Source organism: Amblyomma americanum, chromosome 10, assembly GCF_052857255.1.
Source record: "Amblyomma americanum isolate KBUSLIRL-KWMA chromosome 10, ASM5285725v1, whole genome shotgun sequence".
Lineage (NCBI taxonomy): Eukaryota > Metazoa > Arthropoda > Arachnida > Ixodida > Ixodidae > Amblyomma > Amblyomma americanum.
Genome location: NC_135506.1, coordinates 4,500,724 through 4,520,390, shown reverse-complemented (window position 1 = coordinate 4,520,390; position 19,667 = coordinate 4,500,724). Strand labels below are relative to the sequence as shown.

Here is a 19,667-nt window from a genome sequence, read left to right as displayed (position 1 = left end):
GGGGTTCCAAGCAGTATTGACATATAGTTGCATAGTCTACCCGCGGTGGCTCATTGGTTATGGCACTCGGCTGCTGACGCGGAATAGATCCCGGCCGCGGCGGTCGAATTTCGATGGAGGTTAAGTTCTAGAGGCCCGTGTACTGTGCAATGTCTGTGCACGTTAAAGAACCCCAGGTGGCCGAAATTTTTGAAGCCCTTCACTGCGGCGTCCCTCATAGCCTGAGTCGCCTTGGGACGTTAAACCACCATAATTCAAACTAACCAAGCCTGTTATTTAATTATTTAACGGGGCATTACATGTATGACGGCGGAGACAAGTCACGGCGGAAATAAGCTACAACGCTTATTCATATTAGATACGCCTGAGTGTGCATTGTCCAGCATCTGTTTGCTGAGTCATGGCGATAAAATGATAACATTTATAAAAGGGATAAAATTTTCAACAAAGAACGATGGTTTGGTTTGAGGCTGTGGGCAGAGTGAAAACCGGAAACGAAGGAATTGTCTAAAAGATTAGTTTACAGGCGAAAAATGTATTCAAAGGGAGGCAAGATTGCTTCTTTTCTGAACGTAGTCTGTCTTTTTAGTTAGTATGATCAATGGACGGACTGCTGCTGACACACGTGGCGCCTTTGTTTCCAATCAAGCATGCTGCATGATGTGCGTTTTTCGGGATGTCGTCTTAACGCGTTCGTCCTGTCGAAGACTGGCAGGCGTATACATATATTACAGTGTATACAGGCAAATCGCTGCCTGTGCCAGTTTGAATGTTCCAGTTGATACATCTTCCTGTATGTCCAGCGTAAGACGCTCCACATGATAGCGGCATCTCGTAGACCGAGGTCACGCGTGGATTCAAAAATGGTAATCTGTGCTTTATCTGGCTTCTGATTTTTGTCTAATCTTCTTGGCTAACTTCGTCCTGTGTTTCCGCTGTGCCCTTTTTCTCATCTGTACGTATATTTCGCACTAAACGGAATAATGCTATTCTTCTTCTTCTTCTTCTTCTTCTTCTTCTTCTTCTTATTGTTATTATTATTATTATTATTATTATTATTATTATTATTATTATTATTATTATTATTATTATTATTATTATTATTATTATTATTAATATTATTATTATTATTATTATTATTATTATTATTATTATTATTATTATTATTATTATTATTCTTAAGGTGGGATGCTAAGGTGGGATGCTGGCACACCCTAATGCATGCGAGAAGCAATTTTTCGGCAACGGACGATTGGTTCAAACATCTAGGCAGGCAGGCAGGTAGAAGCCCAGGAATCACAACAGCACTTCAAACGAGAACGAAGCGTGGAGTTGTTAAAAACGGACTTATCAAAGTGTGTTCTGCTTCTCGACGGCGAAACACACGACGATGATAGTTTTTAATCGAGGTTATTGACATGCGCATTCCAGTTCAAACTTTTACCGAACACAACAACTCTGTAGACATTCTATCGGTTCAGTTTGTTCCCAAACACAGTTTCAATCCGAGATGAGTTATGAAAAACTGTGTGTCAGCGCACCCATTTGCAGCTCGAGGGGCTTTGTCGTTCCTTGAGGTGTGGTTCAGACAGGCGGTTATGACGTCATACCGTCGCTGTTTTTTTTCCGCATCGCCATTCGCTTAATTGAGCGTAAACTGTTTAATTACTGCGCTTTACGCAGGCTTTGCACATTTTCAGTTTTTTCTCCTCATTTAGACCAGTCTCTATTAGAGAGCTTCAGCCAGCGCGGTCTGCGATCAGCGCCCGCGTTCTACTTCCGCCTCGCATCAAATGCGCTCGTGCCGCCTGACCGCGGAAACCCGCGGCGCATGCGCAGTTGGCTTCGGCGTAGGGCCCATAGCTCCCAGCGCATGTGGGACGCCCTACTAAAACACCCCATGAGTTTGTCTTCATATTTTCAAACAACATAGAAATTACCTGACAGGACTCAGATGGCCGGACGCGCAAAGGGACACTCATATGGCGGCTGTGCGTTACATGTGTAAACATTTTGCGTTGTGGCATGCCTGATGTTATTCTCCTGCGCGTCTGATATTCCTAATAAACTGTATTCGTTCCGCCTAGCCCTCCACGGTGTTGGGGTGGCGATCCCAATGTCGCGGGTTTGGTTTTATCGCGTTGACCGAATTTCGAAAATTTTGGAATTAATTAATTGGTTGTTGGGGAAAGGAAATGGCGCAGTATCTGTCTCGCATCTTGGCGGACACCTTAACAGCACCGTAATGGAAGGGATGATAAAAGTGTATAAAGGAAGAAAGAGGTGCCGTAGTGGACTGCTCCGGAATAATTTCAACCACCTGGGGATCTTTAACACGCACTGACATCGCACAGCGCACGGGCGCCTTAGGCCCGTTTCACATGCATGCGATTTTCGCCTGCGACACTGCGAATTCTGTCGGTCTGCGACTGGGGAGGGCCATCGGTCTAGTCGCAGACAGCTCGCGATCGAGTTCCGTCCGGTTGGAATTCAGTCGCAGCGTCGGTGTGTTCGCTCTGCGACTGACCATTGGGGAGCGCCGAGACGGTGTGCGACGTGCTGTCACATGGGTACTGTTACTGCGGTGGAAGCAAAAGTGTTTATTCTAATCAAAACATACGGAATAATGCCTTGCATCTAAAAATACGCTGGTCATAAAATCATAAACACATTCTGTGTGATGTTTCTGTCGCGTTTCATAATGGGTTGTCTATGCAAACATCAAGGAACCTTGCCTGTTCCTCTGACCGAATTCGTTGTGTCGGTGTCGCATGTGAAAGCAGTGACCGAAAATCGCACTGCGGCCTCACCGACTACACCGGATATTTTCGGTCCAGTCGCAGCATGTGAAACGGGCCTTAGCGTTTTGTCTCCATCGAAACGCGGCCGCCGGGGTCGAGTTCGAACCCGGGTACTCCGGATTAGTAGCCGAGCGCACTAACCACTGAGCCACCGCGGCGGGTAAAATTTCGTAAAAACGTAAAACCGTGCTGTGCAAGAAAGTGCCCCGGAGCGTGTCGAAATCATAATCCGGAGCCCCAAAGGCGTCCCTCGTAGCCCAGCTATAGACGCAGCATCGGGGCGGCTTAATTGAACTCCGCATTCCTGCCCCTGCACGTGATGGCTTGCGTGATGCGCACTACAACGCCCAGCGCCACGTCCGCCGTATGCTGCGCTCAGGTTTCCGCACATCTGAGCCGCAGAGCCCTGCAGCGCATGAGAACGCGGCCTGCGCGAACGTGTGATGATAGCTGCGGGGTACGGCGATCGCTTGCGGTGTGCTGGATCCCGTCTCGGGCTGCAACCGCCAGGTGCGTGGGCGAGCGCGCGCATGGAACTGACCGCGCCGTGTCATCGACACCGACAACTGCTTGCACTGATCGTTCGTATGGCTTCGGACACCTGCACCGCGGCTGCACTAAGAAAACTGCGAGGAAACACGCGTGCAGGAATAATAAAAATAGGCTGCGACCCGAGCACACAGCTGACGCTGGTGACGATCGAGGCCCAAGATGGCGGCGGAGGCCAATCGGATTCTAGAAGGCCGACCGCTGAAGCTCCAAATCTCTCCGCAACCCCCTAACTCTTCTCTTCCGAAATGCGCTGATTTAGCACATTCAAGTCCATTTCAAAGTTCGATAATACAGTACATTAGGCAAGATATATTCTTTAAAATATACGAGAAGATGCCGGATAACCCACCCTAAGAAGCGCTGCTGTAGCGATATTAAAACTACATATGGTTCCGGGAGGTTTTGGAACCTTCACTGGCGTTGCGTGCAGCCTCAGGCCAGAGTGCTCCGGCGACTGACATTTCAGCGCAAATTGGGGAGAACCAATGTGCGATGGACGTCAAGACAGTGCAAAGCAGTTTCACTTTTGATGTCGCTTGCACACTGTCGCGGCAGTTTCTAGCTCGGCTTGCCAAACGTAAAGCTTCTTCGAAGTTTAAAAGTGCTAAAAACGGTATTAATATATTAGCGTTTACGGTGTTAACGCTATTTAATAAAAATAGCAAAAGTTATTCCACGGGAGACATCGGAAATCCCTGTCTATCACTCAGTATTTACGAATACCTTCTGCACTGTTTACGCACACAATGTATTCGATGGGCTTGTCACGCGAAAGCCATTTGGACGGTGGCCGGTGACATTCAAAGCACCCGCGCGGTTTAACTCACCCGCAGCTGTTCCTTGCAGCCCCACACATATAGGTCAGGACTGGACGTAAAGATACGTTAAGTTTTTTTTTTTTTCGCTTATGCTGGCCCGAACGCTTGGTGGTGTATTTTTTTATGTCACTAAGCCCGACAGTCGTGCCTCTTTCCATTCCGTTTACGAGATGCCATTGAAATGAGTTGTATATGAGCTCACCGCCCGTCCTGTTTTCTTTTAGTCTTTATTTCAAAATACTGCAGGCCAATGATTAAAAACATCATCAGCCTGACCACGTCCACTGGACAGAGTCATCTCCCGTGTCTCTCCAATTAACCCTGTCCATCGCCAGCTGCGGCCACCCTATACGCCCGCAGAGTTCTTAATTGCAGGGAGCGAAAATGTAGCCAAACAACACGGCGGTTCTGGCTAGCGGCGGTCATCGCATTTCTTTCAACAGCACTTGTGCCGCGTGCCTCAGTAAGTGTAGTCGTTCGAAATTTAAAACGTTGTGAATGCCGGGAGCGCGTATCATCAACTGCCTTAAATGACTCCTCTTAAAGGGAGTCACGTGGGAGACATTTTACACAAGGGAGACATTTTACATTCCTCACCCTGACAATGTTTGTACACCTTAGAGGAGAAGTCAAAAGGCGCGCTGAATTTATATACGGTTGCCTTCGAGTGCATGCACAACACACTGCCTCGGTCTCATATATGATTGGCCCGTGTGCGAACTGTCGTTCAGTGAGCAAAATGACGACTCAGAGAGAGCGCTTTTCGCAAAAATGTGTCCCCTGCTGGCAAAGTTATGAAAGTGTCGTGCACGTTGTGATCACATATCTGTACCAACATAAAGTGGAATTTTTTTTTCGCTGTGTCGAATAGCCACGACGTTTCTTCTTTCTTTTTTTATCCCACCGTTGGTCGAATGAAGTGGCGGCTCAGAAAAAAATAGTTGGAAAATAATCTGCCATGCTGAAGCGAAATGAAACCGTATGTTGTTGGCGAGATGTTTATTTATTTATTTATTTATTTATTGCAATTACCTACAGCGCCCATTGGGCATTATCGTAGGGGGCGAATTGCAAACATAAAGATTGCAAAACAGAAATTGTAAACAGAAAAGCGGAAGCGAAAGCATACAATCACTTCTAAAGCAAAAAAAAAGAAAATAATAATTCAAACGGTCATTTTAACAAACAGGACGGAAACACATTCAATTAAATGTGTAAAAGACATACCGAACAAAAAAAAATTGTTACTCAGTTTCACTATGAAGTACACTGCATGTAAGGTAAAACAGGTTAAAATAATGTTCTGGATGGCAGGTGAAAAATTATGTGCAGATACTGTACCTCATCTGGGAGTAAATTCCAATCTGAAATTGAGTGCGGAAAGAATTAAAACTTGAATGCATTTATGCGACTTTGATATGGCCTGATTTTTTTTTTTTTTGAAATTGTCCCGTCTCTGAGACTGGTAATGAGGTTGTTTTAAATATACATGTGTTCTTATCTATTCCTGTATTACCGTTGTTAATGTTGTTTAGAAGCTTTAACCGGAAGATTTTCCTGCGTGCGGAGAGCAGTTTGCAACCTAGACTTCCCCTGATTTTAGAACCTCTAATTCTGAAGTCGTAGATGCCCGTGACGAATCTCGCAGCCCCTTTTTTGAACACGCTCTAGCTTATATTGAAGGGTTTCCCTGAAAGGGTCCCAAGCTGCGCACGTGTATTCTATAACACCGGCCTGATACTTGAGAGGTACAATGTTTCCTTCGGGCTTTTGGCGCACTCTTGAAATTTCTTTGAAAAAAGTGTAAAAGGCGGCATGCTTTAGCGCATGTAGCTTTAATATGATTTGTCCAGTCCAATTTCGCCGTTAATGTGACGCCCAGATATACGACTTCGTCGAGACATTGTACTAGGGCATTATTTAAGAAGTATGAGCTAGAGAACTTTTTCCTTGTGTTCATGAACTGCACATGATAGCATTTTTCTATATTCAGGTCCATTTTCCATTTAACGCACCAAGCATATATTTTTTTTTCCATATCAAACTGCTACACGCTCATATCTTCTGCACATGACACAGAGTGATATACAACGCAATCGTCTGCGTACAGCCTCACATTCGAAGCAAGGCCTTCGGTTAAATCGTTAAGCCTACCCTTTATTAGAAACCAAGCGATCCTTCCAGAAATAAGATTAGAAGTTTGACTCTCGTGGTAAGAAAAGAGTAAGGAGCCATTATCATCGCCACCATCATCATGATCACCATGATTATCATCACCGGACGAGTCGTGACAAGCCTCACTGCGGCACAATGACCTCCAACTGCTCTTAATTTGCGCCGACCGTTTCCACGCTCTTCCAGCAAGTTTCTAGCTGGGCCCATCTCTTCATCTCGCTCTCGGCTGCCCTCGATAACACTTTCCCTATCTTGGTGCATAATCTTACGCTCTAATCAGAGCGTCAGGATGTGATAAATAGACTATCCGTTGTTTGCTTTGCGCGTATATAAGCTATCCGTTGCAGGATCCGCGATAAATGCTTGTTCTCAAAGCGACCGCGTTCAGGGTTTATTTCTATGCCGCCCCGAAAATACGCCTTTCGCGGAAAGTATGCAAGTCCATCTTTCTTTGACGTCACTTTTAATTGTGAGGCAACCACGGAATGTTGTAAGAAACTGTTACGTGCATATGGATCGGAATGGTCTAACCTTCCAATGACCGGCGAAATATTGCTTTCAAAGTTGAAGGTGCACTAAAGAGGTTTCTGAAAAGTTCGTTTTCGCTTTTATTTTGGTTTTTGGGTTTCCGTGAACAAATAGTTTCACTCGCAGACAACACGGCGGCAAATTAACCCCACGGAAATGAAAATACGCATGGACTTTGCGTTCGCACTGGGATGGCCAGTGGTGGTGGTGGTGGTGGAAATGGCGCAGTATCTGTCTCACATATCGGCTGACACTCGAACCGCGCCGCATTGGAAGGGATAAAGGAGGGAGGGAAAGAAGAAAGGAAGGAAGAGGTGCCGTAGTGGAGTTCTCTGCTATAAATTTCGACCACCTGGATCTTTAATTTGCACTGACATCGCACAGCACACAGGCGCCTTTTGTGCTTCGCCTCAGTCGAAACGCGGCCGCCGCGATCGGGTTCGAACCCAGGTACTCCCCGGCTCAATAGCCGAGCGCCCTAACTATACTGAGCCATGGTGGCGGGAGGATACTCAAAGTAATTTTATTACTCTTCTTGGGCACAGCGTAACAGTTCGATAAAACTGCTGCATATCTGTGGTTAGGAGAACATATATCATGTCGCTCTGCAGTCCTCACAACTCAGTTTTCTCTTTCCACCTTTCCAATATGTACGTTGATTAAAGGCACGATTGGAACCGGCTTCAGAACCCAATTGGTTCCAATTTCAGTTTGCATTGGTTTTTAAGGCGATAATTAAGTTCGAAATGGCCTCACTTTACAAGTGGTCTCACTTCAAAAGTGTCCCACTTCCCAAGTGGTCCCTGTCCAATAAACCACTTCAAATGGTCCAACTTGCGAAATATTCACTTTGGTGAGATCCTCCGCCTGAACCTCTGAAACCGCATTTGTATCTGACTTCCACGTATGATGCCGCACCTGAAGCAGTGTTTGATTGTTAGGTGCCATCGCGCACGTTCATGCAAGCACGGGACGAGGCGGGGGATCCTTAATTGCGCACTCCCAGCCAGCTTGCCTACGGCGTTGCTGAGCATAGGCTTGACGTCATGTCCGCTAGCTCTTAGCCAGGACGCGCTGAGTGCGACTCGGCGGCCGCTCACGAAACAATAAAAATACAGCCATCCGATCAAAAATAACTGGAATGATGACTGTATGCTTCGGTAATCGTATCTTGCGAATGAAAACGTAGTGCTTTCTCAGTATCTTCAGTTGTTTTCTTCCCCTTTAAGGGTCCCGTGTCGCAGAGAAAGCGTTGTCGTCGGCGTTGGCTGCGGGCGAAAGATCGGTGAGTAAAAAATCCCGGATTGGTAGGCTGACGTGGCAGCGCCAAAGCTACGCAGTGGAAGACGACACAACACCGCTGCCTGGCGCCGTCTGTTTTCGCGCCAATTATTTTAAAACGTAGCTCTATTCACCGCGGTGGAACTTCGGAAAACGCCTCATGCCGATACTTTGACCTTCAAGATCAGCCAAGGCCAAAGCGGGACTCGCTATCTATAGCTTTTTGTCTAAGCATAATATATGTCACGTGATAATCATGCGTTTGGACCATTGGTTAATTAGGCAGTTATCTTGACTAATGAATGGCCCGGATTGATTAGCATTAATTAGTTAATTTCAAGTAAAACCAAACTTGCGCTGTCGGTCAACGTCGGGTTTTCTGACTGACAAGTCATATATAATGCTTTCGCGTACGTCTGTACGTTCGTAGATCGGACTATGCAGTTTGACTGACACCCGGTGCTCGATCTAGCTTCAACCGCTGCCGCGACTTGAAAAACAAACAAACAATGGTACAGGTCTTCCGTATCGCAGACTTGCACTGCTACGGAATCTTTCGCAGCGCCGGCGAGATAACGGGCTATAGTGCGAAGGGCGACGCGCACACCTATGTAGTACAAGATACTACATTTGTGCTTCGGCCGAGTGACACGTGCTCATGTCAAGTTACTGTACGCAACTGTGCTGTGCTAGCGTACTTGCGTTGCGTGGCTGTTATTTATGGCGCTTGTAGGTTGCAGGGAGCTTGACGGTGACCGACCCAATGATTTCCAGGAACACTGGTCTTAGCGTACCCCTTTCTAAAAGACGCCTTTGTGGTACGACTTTGCATGGCGTTGTGGGCCCCAGGATAATGTTAGCCTTCAAAATAAAGTTTCTAACAAAGAATTAATGTACTTGCGCAAAGAACACAGGACACAACAAAGTAACACATACGACAAGAACAGAGCGCAAAAATGAAGTTGTTGGCAATGTATTTACTAGTGGGATGAGCAAGTGTGGAAAGAACTGGCATGAAGTTTATGTGTGAGCACGCCAAAATATCGTTAATGGTTTGCCCACACCTACGTACCCCTACACCCTTCGCGCTAGCAGACGACGATCGTCGAGGGTGGCGCCACCGCGCGATATGTATGGACAGTGCGGCGTTTTGGAAACAGCGATCGCAGTCGAGCGGTCACCCCAGCACTGGCAACAGTATTTTGCGTTTCCTGGTAGTTACAACTTACTTTAAACTCGTAACATCGCAGTGAAACACGATATGAGCATGAATTGCACTTTGTGAGTCACGCTGATGTAATGAGGTTTCTGCCTTTTGTTGTCCTCGTCCACTGGCCTCGTCACACAAGTTTTTGTTCGGCGCTCGTAACAAGAGCGACACCAGCGCCCTCGCAACGTTGCGGCAAACATGGCGCTCGGCTTCACAGCTGAGCAGCTAGCCGCGATGTGGAAGCAATTAGACTATGTCGGGCCACGTCTCAGTGGCATAAATTTCCTCGTTTTCTTCAATCCTGCGACTCTCTGAAGGACTCACCTCAAAATTTGCAAGGTGAGGGAACTCGTGCGCCGTGCGTTCGCCCTGCTGCGCCCATCAATACGTGACTGACGGGGCGATGCCCGCGCTGTGCAGATTTCCCGCGACCGCTGAGGGTTTCGGCAGTTTATGTGTGCATTATGGAAAGTGGCGGATGAGCAGTGCTTTCTTTCCCATATGCAGGAAGCGCAATGTGCCTCGCTGCTAACTTGAATGCGGGCTGCCTCGGAGCGGCGCCAGGCTGTCCGAAAGACGGTTAAAAGCTCGATCACCTCGCATTCGGCGCCTCGCTGAGCAGCGTCTAGATAGCACAGTGAGGTTGGGAAAGTACGGATCGCTAAATAAAAAGTTACAAAAAGCTGTCTCTTTAAGGCTGAGCTCTTTGCGGGTTCTTTGCGACGACACTCCGACAATTTGGTCAACTTGTAGCGGCTGTCCGCAGTCTAGTCAGCCTTTGTACACTCGACATGATTTAATACCCAACGATGTAAGTACGTTTTTTTACGGAGTCGCCGTGCTCATGTCATCGAATTTAACTGAAACGGAACTGATGTTTGGATTTTACCCTGGAAATAACGACATCGCGAAGAGCTGAACTGCACTGGTTTCTCGTACTGGTCTGACGCGTGCGTTTTATCTCCAGTCATTGTTGTAACAAGTGCGATCGGAATCAGATGCGTGAAAGATTAATTTTATCTTTCGGTGCAGTCTGGTATAGTACAAACAGCTCCGCATCCCTCTGCAGCGCCACTCTTAATGACTGCCAACTGTAGCAAGTGCAGAGGCATTGTTTTCACTGGGCGACTTCTTATCATTTTCTTGCAACTGGGTTTCATTGCACAACTTTGCATGGTGGAGTTGTCCTAAAACTGGTGCTGCAGTGACTAGAAAGTTGGAGAAGACTGTAGCCAGCTGGGTACTAATTTTGTATGAAGTGTTGCTCAATGCAGGAAATAATTGGGGGCAAAAATTTGTTTTCAGTTAAACGGCTGGCGGTCGTGAAATCGTCGCCTTGAATGGCTGAAGGCAAGACGTCAAAATCGTGAGCCAGTCTGCAATGAGTCCACGTAAAATACGTCTTGCAGTGAATATCTTTTCTGCTTGTGTAGCCAGTGAAGTTTCTCTGCGATTCTTGAGCACAAGCAACACATGAAACATCAGGAGTCTGGTGGCTAGTAAAAAGTGAGGTGCAGTCTTTTGAATTTTGATAACATACGAGGAGACGGGGCAGTAGAGAAGGGGTGCTTTCATGTATGTGCCATTTCAGCAGACCAATAGCAATCATGCTGGTCTTCTTAGTGTAATCCTTCAAAATATGCCATGTTCTGTGTTATAGGAATGTTGTGAGTATGATCAAATTGGTTGGTTGTCTTCAGCTGTTGCATTCACCTGGACATTGTTTGAAGGTATGCAGTTTGCAACAGCCGGTATGTATGGGATTGAAAGCCGCTCTGTGCGATCAAATAGCAGTGAATAATTGTACAGGCACACAGTCTGATCAAACTTGTGTTAGTCAAAAACTTGGTCAGAGTTAGTATTCAATGGACGGCATATTACCGCAAAAGCGGAAGGCAGGCGGCAGCAAAAGGCAATGTCTTTAATCTATTGGAGCACAGATGAGTCAGTGCGCATGCGTGCGTGCATGTATGCAGGCAGAGAAATAAATGTGTAGATTGCGCTGCATTGATCTCTGCTTTGAAGAGCTTATGGCAAGTTACTCGTGTCGTTCTCCTCTCTCTTCATGTCTGTTTTGTCCAGCAGTGAATGTGTCCTTTCATGTTGTCATTGTTTTGGTTTCTTCTTTCCGTGGCTGCCTTGAAGTAATATTTCAGTTGAAATATACGGTTTGACGAAGTCTTGTCTGGTCGGGTAGTAAGTGCATTTCAACAGAAGAATGGCAACACCTACCATTGTTTTGTGTTGCCTTTCTTCTTTTGAGGTGAACCTACTAGCCAACCAGGCAAGATTTTGTCACACCTTATAGATTCAACTGAAATGTTACTTAAAAACAGCCAGTGCAAGAGGGAACCTTGTTTGGCATTGCCTTTTTTCTGCTCAATATTTCAGTTATCTGAGAGATTTGCCAGAAATGTTATTGAAGTGCGTTTTAGCCACCGTGTTGTGGGCCATGTTGTGTGGACACGGCAGGTGGGGAACATGGCCACAAATTATTAGTTTTACTAGTAGGTGCCTTTTGTGCATCATTTATTGTCCCTTGGGATTTCTAGTGGGGTGTTACATAAGGGAGGGTCTGAATATCAAGTTAACGTCAGAAAGGTGATAGCAGAAGTACACTTAAAGTGTCGCAGGCAACAGCTGAAAAGGAACACACACACTTGTGTCAAATCTGTTGCAAAAAAAACGACAGAAAGCAACAATAAAGCAAACCATGCCAGTTTTCCAAGTAAGCTAGTAGCGGTTGCTGAAATTTAGATAGATTGCATTCAATGGCACTGTGGTCAGGCAGTAAATTCCACTCCTTAATGGCAACAGAAAAAAAATTTATTTGTTGAAAATCGCTGTTCTGTCGTCGTCTTCTCCTCACCATAGAGAAGAATTGTGCAGGATACTGTGCCAGATTTGTTACAAGGAAAGGGAGACAGACACAAACGAACAACCAGGTAAAGCGCATAATCTGAACTGACTTCATTAGACAGGAAAGGGCTGTTTTTATACAGAAACATAGGTGCGATAGCAAGATGTGAGGTTACATAAAAAAAAACTACTAATAGAACAAAGGAGAACCCTTCCTCATTTCATCAGTAAGGTGTTACCAGCCATTCAAATTCTCTATCTGAAAAAACTGTATGCAGTTTTGACACAGTTCTCTGTTCCGGCCATGTACACATTGATAAGCTCTCTTTGTGTTTGAGGCTTTGTGCGAGCTACAATGGTGTGGTGTGGGCAAAGCGAAAATTGCATTTTCCACGACCATGACAGTGGGAAGCCAGATTGCTGGGGCGGGTGGGCTGTTCACACATGCTGGCATGTTCTTGGAGTCTGGTATTAATACATCTATAGGGTTGTCCAGTATATTTCTGGTCGTAAGGCACAGAATACAAGGGCACAGAAAAAATTTGCGGTGGTTTACCTCTGGTTAAACCCGGAGTGATGCGATAGCGACAGCTTGCAGAGTTTAACTTGGTCACATGACCAACCACGTGATCAGCCATGGCACTGCGCCGCCGGCAGCTGCTCCGCACCACGCTGAAGGCTCGAAATGCTACCGTAGCTACTGTAGCTATCGCTACAAAAAGAGATTTGTATTCTGTGTCCTTGTCTTTTTAAGTGCTTTTTCATCCCTAGCATGCCTACCCAAACTTGCCCAAACCCTTGTTGTGCAGGAGATATGGCGTCCTCCCCCCTGGTGCTGCGGGTAAAAAGTGCCCAGGGCCAGTTCCGGCTGGACACGCTGTGCGCGGACAGCACAGTGGAGGAACTGCTGGGCTGCCTGTTTAGCCTGACTGGTGTGCCGCCGGCCTCCACGCGCCTGCTGCTGTCTGATGTCCCCCCCCGGCCCCTGGACACGGCCGACCCGCTGCGCCGCCTCGATGCCCTGCCCCTCCGCTCCGGCGACACTCTCATCGTCGAGGCACGCCGTGACCAGAGCGCCGCGGTATGTGTTGTACTGATTGGGGCAAAACTCGGGAGGTTTGCGGTTTGTTGCGACACCTGTGGTAAATTATGTAATATGTGTTCAAATTACAAACGCTGATATTGTTGATAAGCACACCATCACTTGGAAACAAAATCAGTGAAACAGGTGCATAACCAAGAACCCATAGTATGACAGGCTGATAGATAAATTAAGGTGGAAAATAAGCAAAAAAAGCTGCTTCTTCAGAAGATAATAGATACTGCTTTTATTAGCTGCTTCCAGGTGGCGCTGGGCTCCCACAAACTGGCCCATGGGACTAGCCGCTTTTTCAAGCGGAGCTTCACAACTAGTAGGATCTAAGAGCTGTGTGCAACTAGGTAAACACCGGTTTTTGGATGGGTGCAAGATTCCCCGGCTTTTCTTCAGGTTGGAGTGCTTATGTCTTTAGCCTCACCTTCTGCAGACCAAACTCATTCGGAGCGGTCTGGAACTGAGCTTGTCGTTACCGAGTTGTGGTTTTTGCGGCAGCCAGGAGGGCACAGCTGTGCAGAAAATGACTACAGCCATGAGTTTTCTTTCTGTGCAGTCGTGGCCTTCTGGCTATTGCAAAAACAATCACTCCGATGCATTGGCCATGGTGCTTTTTGGCCAAGCTGCCCATGCTCCATTGAAAATCGAATGAAAAGAAAGGCACTGCACGGTGATGTATCGTTTATGGGAGTGCATGAAGTCCTCACCTGGGCTTGCCTGTCTGCATTCCAGCAGACTGGCAATACTAGTACCAAAATGGGGGGGAAGTTTATGGGAACGGGATTGGCAGGTCAGGGAAGAGAGGTCTAAGGGACTTTTTATGACATGGGTCCAAAGAAGTGGCAACTGTTGAGCAAGGCAGGATTTTGCAACTGCTCTCTGTAGCTATTGCATGCAAAGATGATGCAGTTGTTGTACTGCTATTCATTGTTACGCATAGCATTGCGTGCAGTGGCAGTCATGTAGATGATTTGCTGAATTAGGCTGCATGTTGCTGTGGATCCGCATCTTATATCACCACCTCTTAGCCCTTGCTTACACCTCGGTTTGCTTGCCTGTCTTCTGAATGCTTTGTAATTGAGGACAGCGCAGCGAGCTACGGAAAGAAAACTTGTAGGTGTAACTGTAAGAGGCCGGAAGCGGGCAGAGTGAGTAAGGGAACAAATGCGGGTTTATGACATTCTAGTTGAGATCAGGAGGAAAAAATTGACCTGGGCAGGGCATGTAATGCGAGGGCAAGATAACCGCTGGTCCTTAAGGGTAACGGAGCGGATTCCAAGAGAAGGCAAGCATAGCAGGAGGCGGCAGAAAGTTACATGGGCGGATGAGATTAAGAAGTTTGTGGGGATACGGGGGCCGCAGCTGGCACAGGACAGGGCTAATTTGAGAGGCATAGGAGAGTCCTTTGCCCTGCAGTGGACGTAGTCAGGCTGATGATGATGATGATGATAAAGCTATGAGCATGTTTGCACTGGATTCTGCTTTGAGTTCGTGCCATTAGGTGAATACTCTTCGTCATAGGAAAACAAATATGGCTCTCATCATTGCCACAATGCTGGCTGTTCATGGTAAAATTGCTTTTATTTCACAACAGTTCTGTGTGTGCACTGCTCTCTATACCTGGCAATCCTAATAGTAGGCACTGTTAGGAATGCTTTATCAGTTTCACTGAGGGATACTGAGGACAAATTGCAGTTAATCTCTTTTGACAGATTACCATGCTCTAATCACAAAGAGGCTATTTGCTCTTAAAGATGGAGCTTCCGTAAGCTAGAAAAAAAAATGCCACCATCGGCTGTTTTCGCAAGTAAACTGTAGAGAAGCTGACCATGTTTTGCACATGGATCCCAGAGGCCACACTGCACCGCCATCCACCCCCCAGGTGGTGTACCTTTTGGTATTGACTTCACAATTTTGAGCCAAGTGGCAGGAAAACTTTTAAATGCAATTTTCTCACCTATAAATGCATCTTTTGCTGCCAGTCGAACATCAGCATAGCCACAAATAGCCATAGATTTAATTGTTACTACTAAAACAAAATTGGATGTTTGTCTCCAGTGTCCTTGTGCAATGTTTCTATTCAGTGCTTGTTTCACGAGTCCATCAGGAATTACAGCTGGGAAACGGCATGTGCTCGATTATGATTGTTCTGGCTAATTTGTGCTTGTGTTGTGCTTATAGAGTACTTGTGCAATTTGCATGTCATATATATGTGTAAAAGTTATGATGCAAAGCACATGTTGAGTAAACGTCTCAATTGGATGCTGACGTTTAGTGTGGGTTTGTGGATTTCTTTGCTGCAATAATTACCTTGTGTGACAAAGGTTCTCTATCTTTTTAGCCTTGGGAAACAGCTTTCAAAAGGTTGAGAGGAACCCCACATACCTTGGCTTCTATCCCTGCCTGCCCAACAAGAATGAAAAAAAAAAACGCATTCAGATGCACGCTGCTTAAAGTCAATTAATGATGACTGGTTGCAGTGTTGAAACAGCCTACTACAATGGATATAGGTCCTTGGGGAACCCCAAGAGCAACTCCAAGAAATGCCTGCTTTTTGGAATGGAAAGCGTGGTACAAGAACACAGCGCATTCTTGCTTTCCTCAACATTGGCTGGACCTGGTGGTGGTTGTGCTGCTGTGCAGGCAGCTGCGGCTCCCAAGAAGACGAAGGAGCACCACAAGGAGCGCAAGGAGCATGACAAGTCGCAGAAGCACCGACTGGACCAGAAGCGGGAGGAGCAGGAGGAAGAGCCGCTGCCGGGTGTGCTGGTGAAGCGCCCTGTGCCGGCGGACAACTCGTGCCTCTTCACCAGCGTCTACCTGGCCCTCTCGGGGGGTGAATATGATGCGGGCGCCGGTGCCGCCCTCCGCCAGGTAAACAGTGCAACTGGTCTTTTCTTCTGTTTTGTTTGGGGGCAGGATGCATAAGCAGCGGCAGCAGGGGAGAGAGCATGCTTCGGTCACTTACTGAGCCACCTCTTTACAGTACTTCTGCTAAACAGTCGCCTTGTGAAGCGATTGGGCGCATCCATAGCCACATCAATGGATGTCGAAGGAACGGCAGCTTTTTCTCCATCATCATTTCAAGTCATAAGTTCACTTGTTATTCGACCAGCTTGCTGATGTGTATTAAAAAGTATGTGGGTGTTGGTTAAATGAAGTAAGATTGCCTGTTAAGATCACATATGTTCTGTATTGTTATATGGAGTATAGTAGTTAGGATAATGAAGTCTTGCAGAATGGTCAGTGTCTATCTGATGCTCGGTGTAGGGTAGCACAACTTTGGCTACATTTCTTTTGGACAACTAGAGGCTGGCTAAATTTACATAGTTCCATCAGAAGGCAGGGAACCAAGATAAGCTGTTTATTTATTCAGGTTGTTTGAGCAGGATCCACTGAGTTTAATATATGTATTTGCTGCAACAACAGCACACTGGCATAATCCAGTGGCTGTTGTTTGGCTGCCAAGGACTACTTTGGTTTGTGCTAGTTGGTTCGTAGCAGTAGATGATGTCAGGACAGCGCGAAAGGAACAAGGACGAGAGAGGCACGAGAACACAAGAGGACAGGGGACCAGTAGCCTTTTACTGCTTAGGTTAGATGGCAACTTATATGTAGCACCCTCAACTGTTTTAAGTTTTGCTAATGATTTCCATCTGGCAGGAATACATTTGACTGATTCTGCTGATAAACCAGTCATCAACTGCCATTCTATTAAGTTGACTCATAAACTGAGACCTGCAACCTCATTTGAACTGAAATACTTTTGAGTTCTCAGTTTTGGTAGGGGCTGCCATGTAACACCTCTCAACTGCCATTCGGTTCCGCTGTTCGTTGATTGAATTGCAGCTGAGAATGTGTGTAAGAGGGTTAGCGGCTTACATTGTACCAAGGATGGACATGTGTAGCCAGAGACTTTGAGTTGGGAGTTGGGAATTTTTGGTTGTGGAACTAAGTGGTATAGAAGGAAAGAAAATGTGGGACTGGGCTTCTTGGAAGGTAATAGATAGCTCGGTTAATTTTAATGAGCAATATCTAAGTGAAGAGCAACCACTCTTCGTTCTTTAGTAGACACTGATCAGAATCGCTGTTTTTGCTTTCTCGTTTATTTCCCAGTCTGTTGCATTAATCAAGGATGGTACAGCTTTCCAGTGTCAAGAAAACTGACTGAGCTGTGGGTCGGCATGTGTCTTGGTAGAAATTCTGTGCAGCTTAAACAAACCTACCGAACCAACAGAGTGTGAAGTTGGACTTATTTCATTGTTTCTTAGAATAGACGGCACAGCAAGCTATGACATGCTAAGAGGTGGGAACATAGCCGAGTGGGTCAGGGGACACACACGAGTTTATGATATCCTAGCTGAAATCGAGAACAAATGGGCATGGGCAGAGCATGTAATGTGAAGGTGAGATAACCGATGGGTCCTTAGGGTAACGGAGTGAATTCCAAGCGAAGGCAAGCGTAGCAAGGTGCAGCACAAAGTCAGGTGGGCAGACGAGATTAGGTAGTTTGCTGAGATAAGGTGGCTGCAGATGACTCAGGGCACGGGTAATTGGAGGAATATGGGAGAGGACTGCAGTGGGCATAGTTTAGGCCAGTGATGACAAGTTTCCCAAACTGAGCGGGCAGCAGAAACGAAACATTGTTGTGGGGGCGCAGGTGATCGCCGACTGCGTGGCGGCCGACCGGGAGACGTACACCGAGGCGTTCCTGGGCCGCCCCAACCGCGAATACTGCACCTGGATCCTGAACGAGGAGCACTGGGGCGGCGCCATCGAGCTGTCGGTGCTGAGCCGCCACTACGGTGTCGAGATGGTGGCCGTGGACGCGCAGAGCGGCCGCCTGCACCGGTTCGGTGCCGACGCCGGCTGCGACCAGCGGCTGCTGCTGCTCTACGACGGCATCCACTATGACCCCCTGGTTCTGGAGCCCCTGGAACCGGGGCGGCCCGTGCGCACACTCTTCTCGGCCCGCGAGGACGCGCTACTGGCGCTGGCCCTGGAGCTGGCCCAGGAGGCCCGCGCCAGCCGACAGTTCACCGACGTAGCCAACTTCACTCTGCGCTGCCTCGCCTGCGACATCGGACTCGTGGGCCAGGAAGCAGCGCGCCGACACGCCGCCGAGACGGGGCACCTCGGATACGGGGAGGTGCCCCAGTAGGAGGTCCTCGACCGCTATTATTATTACTAATATTACTATACTATTACGCCGCCGGTGATGATGCCACACGCGCATTCGCTCGCACGCACACAATTCTTAGGAAAAAAAAAATTCGCTGCCGCACACCGTTTAGACGTTGTCGCCGCAGCCAGCGTGGACCCAGTTCCGCGAGCGTTCCTCCGGGACCTGAAGCCATGGCTCGTCATGGTCGGTTTCACGGCGCTCGCAGAGGAAGCCGCGAAATCCCGGTGCGGGTCTGCGGTGGCGACGGCGGCGGCGACGGTGGGCGCTTCTGCGAGAATAAAGCGATGTTTTCTTGACGACCCCGCGTGTGTTTTTGTCTTGGATGGCACGTGTCCTGTTTGGGCATGTCCCTTTTAGGTTCCACGTATCCGTTCTTGGGAAGTGAGCGGATACGGCGGCTTGACTGGGTCGTGGTAGCGATGGTGTCAGCACCTGGGGCCGCAAGGGCGACAGCCTGTGAGACCAGACCACCAGTGGCTGTTTTATGACCGAAGGCAATAACCAGCGTCGCGCCTACTTGCAGTTTGCTTTGGGAAGCGGGACGGCAGCAAATGACCATGTCCTCGTTCGGCGCATATTGCGGTTTTGACTTTATCAAAATATTCCCTGAATTTCAAGGCTGCTTCCGTCGTATTTGGGGAAGGAGTACAACCACTGGCGCAGTCAAGACGCATTCATGTCATCTTTGGCCTTTATTTGCATAAATGTACATTTTACGGAGGACTTGGGGCACCTGGACTGTCCTTAAACCGGCAGCAGAGGCACCAGACGGTCATTCAGAAGCAACACAAAACACACATCATCGATTTAAACTTCTATGCGAGCTATTCAAATTTTTTATATACATGAACCGACGCTAACAAGTCAAACTAAAAATAGTATTGTAAGCCGTTACCCAAGCAAACTCCAAGTCTGTTTACTGCTCGCTATTACACAACACTACTGACAAATACAAACGCGCGAAATTCCATGCAATTCGCGCGTCGTTTGTACTTGTCTGTTTCTTCACTCTGTGCCATCGTCGGTAGCGTTGTGTAGTAGTGCGATGCAGAACCAACTGCCCCCTGTTTTAGCACTGCCAACTCTTAAAGGGGCCCAGAAAGGGGGTCTTAATAAATGTGTGATATGTCTGGGATGTTAAAAGACGACGGTCCATAATTATCCC

The 19,667-nt window shown here is 47.3% G+C and overlaps 1 protein-coding gene across 2 annotated transcripts; it reads left to right on the top strand.

The window, feature by feature from the left end:
* The first annotated feature begins 9,302 nt into the window (after nt 1-9,302).
* On the top strand, nt 9,303-18,801 carry Yod1 (Yod1 deubiquitinase). Of its 2 annotated transcripts, none has more exons than XM_077641202.1 (4): nt 9,303-9,704; nt 13,034-13,305; nt 15,961-16,191; nt 17,978-18,801. In XM_077641202.1, the coding sequence occupies exons 2-4, from the start codon at nt 13,039-13,041 to the stop codon at nt 18,476-18,478; spliced, it is 999 nt and encodes a 332-aa protein (XP_077497328.1). In that variant the 5' UTR covers nt 9,303-9,704; nt 13,034-13,038; the 3' UTR covers nt 18,479-18,801. The 2 variants fall into 2 exon arrangements, with proteins under 2 accessions (XP_077497328.1, XP_077497329.1); XM_077641203.1 differs by lacking the exon at nt 9,303-9,704 and adding an exon at nt 10,671-10,871.
* Nucleotides 18,802-19,667: the final 866 nt, after the last annotated feature.